The sequence below is a fragment of the Anas platyrhynchos genome, chromosome 9 (genome assembly GCF_047663525.1).
Source record: "Anas platyrhynchos isolate ZD024472 breed Pekin duck chromosome 9, IASCAAS_PekinDuck_T2T, whole genome shotgun sequence".
Lineage (NCBI taxonomy): Eukaryota > Metazoa > Chordata > Aves > Anseriformes > Anatidae > Anas > Anas platyrhynchos.
The window spans coordinates 17,360,177-17,366,647 of NC_092595.1; the positions used below are offsets into that span (position 1 = coordinate 17,360,177).

The 6,471-nt window shown below is 41.2% G+C and overlaps 1 protein-coding gene across 1 annotated transcript; it reads right to left on the reverse strand.

Moving 5' to 3' along the window:
* Positions 1–109: 109 nt before the first annotated feature.
* Positions 110–3,391, reverse strand: POLR2D (RNA polymerase II subunit D). The gene is made up of 4 exons (XM_027463898.2): positions 3,232–3,391; positions 2,225–2,405; positions 1,646–1,741; positions 110–710 (listed from the first exon to the last, which is right to left on the reverse strand). The coding sequence occupies exons 1-4, from the start codon at positions 3,302–3,304 to the stop codon at positions 632–634; spliced, it is 429 nt and encodes a 142-aa protein (XP_027319699.1). The 5' UTR covers positions 3,305–3,391; the 3' UTR covers positions 110–631.
* Positions 3,392–6,471: the final 3,080 nt, after the last annotated feature.

Below are 6,471 nucleotides of genomic sequence, written 5' to 3' on the forward strand. Positions count from 1 at the left end.
TCCCCCCCGCCCCGAGAGTTTTTTTTTCTCCTTCCAAGCTACCGTTTATTAAAAAGGCCCTCGTAATAAAACCAGGACGCACCATCTCCCGTTCATAAAGCACAGGCCGTTCATTAGAAACGTCTTTTAATTTACACTGAACAGCAATACAAAACCAGGGAAGCTGTGAAATTCCACCTTCCCGATCGATTAAAAAAACATAGAAGCTGACTCTGCCCATCCCTCAATCTTCCAAGAGTCAGGTCACCACGAGTCAAGAAGCAGCGTCCCCATCTCTTTTGGAAGGTCACAAAAAAAAAGAAGTCACATCTACATTTCTGCTAAAAAGCAGAAACACGTAGAACAATCCCAAACCAGGGAGAGGGGCATGGAAGAAACAAATACTTGAGCCACTAAGACTTTTCAGGTGCTTTGGCCCTCACAATACAGCAGTCCTTAACCAAACACACATGGAACAAACCAAGAGGACTAAACTTATCCCAAGTTTGAGAGCACCCGCACGTGCTGGTGCTGGAGTACCCTTCATCCACAGCTCCCTCGCTCAGCCCAGGAGCTGGATTGGTGCAGAGGGCTGAGAAACAATCATAGCTCTCAGATTTTTCTGCCTTATGTGGAAGGATTGAGGGTTAACTTAGTACTGGAAGCTGCGTTTAGTCTGAATGTCGTCAAGAATCTGCTGTAATTCCTCATCTTCAAATCGGCCCTCCAGGCTGCAAGATAAAAACCAATGAGGGTTTATTAAAGGGTTTTGAAGTAGCCTCCCCGCTACCCTCTGTATTAATTTCAGATACCCACGCAATGCCCTCGCTGTAGGTGAGAGAACTGCATCCTTCCCAGAACTTTCTGCTGAATGATTTCAAATCATTGTATCAAAAAGGCAACCCAGGTGCTGGCTTGAACAGATCTCTAAATGAAGCCCACGTAGCCTCAACCTCATCAGTACAGACTTACTATGAAGAACGCAAGGAAAGAGCCTCAGGTTGCACCAAGGGAGGTTTAGATGGGATATTTGGAATAATTTCTTCCCAGAAGGGGTGGTTAGGCATTGGAATGGGCTGCCGAGGGAAGTGATGGGGTCTCTTTCCCTGGAGGTATTTAAGAAACGTGGATGCAGCACTTAGGGACATGGTTTAGTGGTGGACTTGGTAGTTAGGTAGATGATTGGACTTGATCTTATGGGTCTTTTCTAACCTGAAAGATTCTATTATTCTGTGAAATCTTAGCATACAAGGAAGAAAACAGTTCAGATGAGTGTTTGATTTCCTCCTCTTTCTGAGGCCATGAGGTAACAAATCAAAATACGATACTGGAAGAAGTTTCTGTCCCACCTGTACATTACAGAACAGTTCATACGAATGCTCTGTTGTTTGCTCCAACAGAAACAGACAAACAAAACACACATAGCTAAGTGGGCTGAGAACGACAATTTGAGCCATTGACTCATTCCAGTAAATTTTATCTCAAGTGCTTTAGGGATACTTAAAAAGTTTGCTTCACTGTCAGATGAATGAATAGGTGAAGAACAACTCAAGACAGAAAGCTTCTCCATCAACAGAGCCATATTTAAAAGAAGGTATCTGTCCATAGCAACCTTTAGATCACAGGAAAGTATAAACCAGTCCTTTTGCAATACATAAATGCTCACCTAGGAATCAAAGCTTTGGCCTCCTCAGCTGTCTCAGGACACAAGTTAGCCAAACACGCCAGTTCAAATTTATGGAGCTTTTTCTGGAGTAGCAAACTGTAAAGGAAGACAACAACTTGGTGAAATTACAAGACAGAAATATAAAGAAGCATAATACAAACCAAACAGACAACAAACTACCATGCTTATGGCACTGAATTCAAGGTTTTTTGTTTTGCGTTGTGATGTTGTTGTTGTTTATTTTCCATTAAGAAAGACATTACATAATTTAACAGGAAAAAAAATCACCACCATGGGAAACCCTACTTCCCCTAGAATTGCTCTACAAACAGCCTAGAAAAGCCTTCCATTTACTGAAATCTGCTGTCAATCTGCTATCAAAGCAGTTCAAAAGGCAGGACCGAGACCAAGTACAATTCTACATGAAGAATTATGATAAAAGGTCTTGCCTTTCCAGAATGACAATATTCAGATTTATATGAGTCCAAATCAGTAAGCACCACTAAACTGTACTTACATAAAACAAAATTACATTTCAAATTCACCAATATAGTCTTATACCCTAATTCTTCCACTCACCTACGAACACTGGCAATGGTTTCACGGTTTTTGAAGCGGCTGAAACGCGCTGTGTAATTCAAAGTTTTCATGAAGACTTCAGAAAGCTCCTGCTCATCTTCTGCACTCTCATTCTGTTGCTTACGATGCTCAAGAAGCATGTGCACTTCTGAATTTAGAAGAGTTTCCGCAGTTTCAAATTCTGCATTTGAATAAATGAACACCGGCATAAAAACAGGTAAAGCATGGATTAAAAAGTCCACTAAAGGGAGTTTTGTATGTAATTGAGCTTTAGAAAATAAGGAAATAACAGCGTGCTTCGCTGTAATCGTGCAAGCCCTTTTGCCAATGATTAGACAGAATTTCTGAAATATGTAGGTATAAATATAGATTAAAATTACACCATTTTGCATGACTACCCAATGTGTTTGTCTTTTTGATTACACATTATACTTCTGCAGCCACGGCCTCCTGGTTTGTCACACTTACGCAACATGTTTTTTTTTCACCTACTTTTGGCAGAACTTAAGCGACGTGTGACTTGGCTTGGGCATGAAGTATGTTGAAGTGTATTATTCATGAGTGACACCTATGGTCTTGGAGGGACCACTAACGAGTTTTGAAAGTAAATGGGAACGCTGCTGAACGTTTTTAAAGAGCTTGAAACGTTGATCGACCCGGTAAAATTTAGTCCTATCAGAAAACCAGGGGGGGCATCCATCCCAGGGCACCCTTAGCATCCTTTCATGAGAGCCCCCAGCTCGCAAGGCTCTGGCAACCTCTGGTGAGCACGGCCAAGGAGGAGATTTTAGATTACAATCATGTGGGAAAAAAAAAAACTCTTTCAGGACGATATTCCCCCCCACACACACACACCACTCCCCCGGACCTTAAGCAGTAAATACAGCTCTGGGGTGGGCTTACACAGGATAATTTCCTGAAAATAAAATAAAATTCACAGCCGGGGGCTCGCCTCCCTCCCCCACCGCCGCCTCCCTCCCTCCCTCCCGGCCCGGCCGGGCGCCCACCCTTGGGGAAGACGAGCTGCGAGGCGTCCTCCTCCACATCGGCCGTGCGCGGGTCGGCGCCGCCCGCCGCCATCGCCCCGCGGCCGGCAGCGGAAGCCCCGGCAGCGGAAGGGAGAGCCGCGGCGGGGCGGGCCCGGCTGAGGGGGCGGCGAGCCCTTGTGCTTGCCTTTAGGAAATAACCCGAGAGCTCCAAACTGTGCTGGGCCGTGCGTTAGAGGCGGTGCAGCGGGGGGTGTTTGCCCAGCGAGGCGGCAGCTGCGCCTTCAGCCCCCTCAGCCCGCAGCGCTGTGAAGCCAGGAGCTGCAGGCGCCTCTGTTTGGCTTCAGCGACGTGAGGAAAAGTGTAGCAAAACGTCTCCTTAGGAAGGCTGCCCACACCAGAATTTCTCTCTGGGTCGGTGTTAAATACACCCGAGTTTGGGAGGAAGGAGAATTGATAGCACACTTTGGGTGGGAGGTCACTGTCTTCAGACCGCCCAGAACTAGTGTATAGACCTCAAAAATGATAACGAGGCTGAAAATGATAACGTGTCTCCTGATGCTAGTCATGGGAAGGCCGCCGACAAAATAACCAAGTGGTACTTTCCCTAGGGAGCTCACATGAAGGCTTAAGACTTACAGTAATCATCTTACCAGCCCTTACAACGTTGTCCTGTGCCCTTAAAGAAAGGCAAAATCAGGCTGTTGGAGACTTGATCCTGAAACCACTCCTTGTGAACTTGCAGCCATGCCAGGTGAACTGCTTCTTGCGTGCTGCGAAAAGGAACAAGTTAAGTGTAAACTGGAAGAATATTTACGGGATCAAAACGTTGATCTTTAATATTTGCTAACAGAATATTCGAGCATGGCAGAGAAACTGATAGAAATTTCCTAAGTGGTACAAATGAGGACAATAGAACAAAAATATCTCAGGGAACATCTGGCAAATTGGACAATTTCAATTACGTTTACAAGAAGATAAGGAAATCCATGCCAGACTGAGGAAAGAAGCATTTAAAATCACTTGGAATCCCAACGGCTTCTTAATAACCCATCTACTCAGAACATCGTGGTCCTCAGAACAGTAGGTAGCTTGCAGAAGCATAGGTTATGAATTTCACCTTTGTTTTTCCCCAAGGATCTGGTCTACTTAAGTATATGAAAACTAAAACCATTAAGGGAAAGCCAGATACTTGAAGAGTTTAAAGGTACAGCTAAAGAGGCTGTCATAGAAGATAAAGGTTCATTGTCTCGGATGTGTTTGGCTAAGGTCTCAAGAGTTAGACAAATAAGAACATTCCTGAATGGAACCTGATTCTCCTCCACTCCCCTGGCTTTTTTTTTTTTTTTTTTTTTTTTTTTTTTAGAATTTTAAAAATACACTTAAAGAAATGCACAGTACATACCGTTCAGACTCTGCAACTAACCAAGCATAACAGAGTACCAGGCTTCTTTATTTTTTGTAAGTAATGGCTTCTTCCTCACCTACGCTTGCTGCCTGTTTTAACATTTATAAAATAAATTGAAAAATGTGCATAAAAAGTAAGATGCGCTAGATTAAAACAAAGTGAATGACTTTAAGAAGTTTCATGCATGCTGACCAACCACATCCTAAAAATGAACCGAGTAAAAAAAAAAAAAAAAAAAGGAGTTGAACAAATCTTGTTTATCGTGAGCCTGCTATTGAATATTCCAGTGCAGAAAGTACTGACTGTTGCTGGAGGTAGGATATGAGACAGTGGTTTGTTAGATAGACCTACCATGGTAATTTCTTAATTTCCTGAATTTGAAAACACCCAGTAACAACTAACTACATGGATACAGATCTTTACCAATCAAAGCAAAACAAGTTTAGCTAAATATCTCTGTGAGGTAAAATGTAGGAAGAACTTGGAACACAGATGTTCCATTGTCAGTTTAACTGTATTCTGCAATCTTTCCTTCTGACTCAACAGCAAAATAAAGCTCATCTTCCTAGCTATTTTTTAAGCTTTGTACCCATAATTTGCTATTTAGTGTGATGTGTCAATGCCCCTAACTTTTTTTTTTTTTTTTTAAATTTTATTAGCAGTGATAAGATTAGGATATTAAAACCTTAATCTCATTGTCATCAGTATTTCTAATGTGCTAGACTATCAAAATCAATGTGGAGATAACATCACCTGCTTAGAACGACAGCTGCTATCATAGTCATTATTGCACAAGATTTACACGTTTGTTTTTTTAATGTGTTTTTAAAGTATAACTAAACAAGTTTACTTTTTCACATAATTTCACCTTAATTTTTTACTCCTTTTAATATTATATATAATATAATAATAAATACATCTAGTACATAAGGAATACAAAATTGTATTGATACCCAATAATATGATGACAATAAGCGTCTGAATGCAAAACTGTCTTTTGCATGATTTGTTACATTTTTAAATACATATATAATGATATCTAAACATGCTGTCAACTGGTTGTATAATGCACAATTTATGTTAGAATTAATCTGTTAAAAAAAGTGGCCTCACTAACTACAAAAAGAAAAACAATGACAGATCAACAATCTGGATAGCCGTCAGTTTGTAGCATTACATGCTTGTTTTAAGGAAAATGTAACAAAGGTCTTCCAGGCTTTCAGTGTCGAGAGTGATCAGCAAACAGATTCACAGCTCATCTTTTCCTGGATTGTGGCAAAAACGGTTCAGGAATGTTTCTGCTCTATGTACCGTAAGTCAGTTTGAGAGCAATACTCGCAATACATAGCTCAGTATACATATTAATAGAGTTTATTGAGTCACATGGGAAAGATGGGAAGGTCCTGGCTTTAATTTTTATCTTTGAGATGTGGCATTTCTCCATCACAATTAGATAGCTCTTAATATAAATTCCGTTCCTGCTCTCCCCCATATAATTTATGTTTGGAATAAAACATCTCACGTGTTGTTCATTTGAAATATCTTACAGAACTTTCTCCTAACCTTTCTGCAATTTGCTTCCAGAATGAAGCACACGCTTCTGCCTGACCTCATCTTCACAGTGAGCTGCTGAGTGTTATGGCAGTCACAGAAAGCAGCATGCGCACCAGAATCTCTGATGAAAGACACTGGACAAAGATTTGACGTCTGACTGATTAAATGTGACCCCCCCAAAAAAAATGAAGGAAAGAAAAACACAGATGCCATTAAAAATATATACGAAAATAAATCACTGTATTCTAGTTAACAAAGAAGCTGATAGGATATAATTGATAGCATATCTGGGCACACAA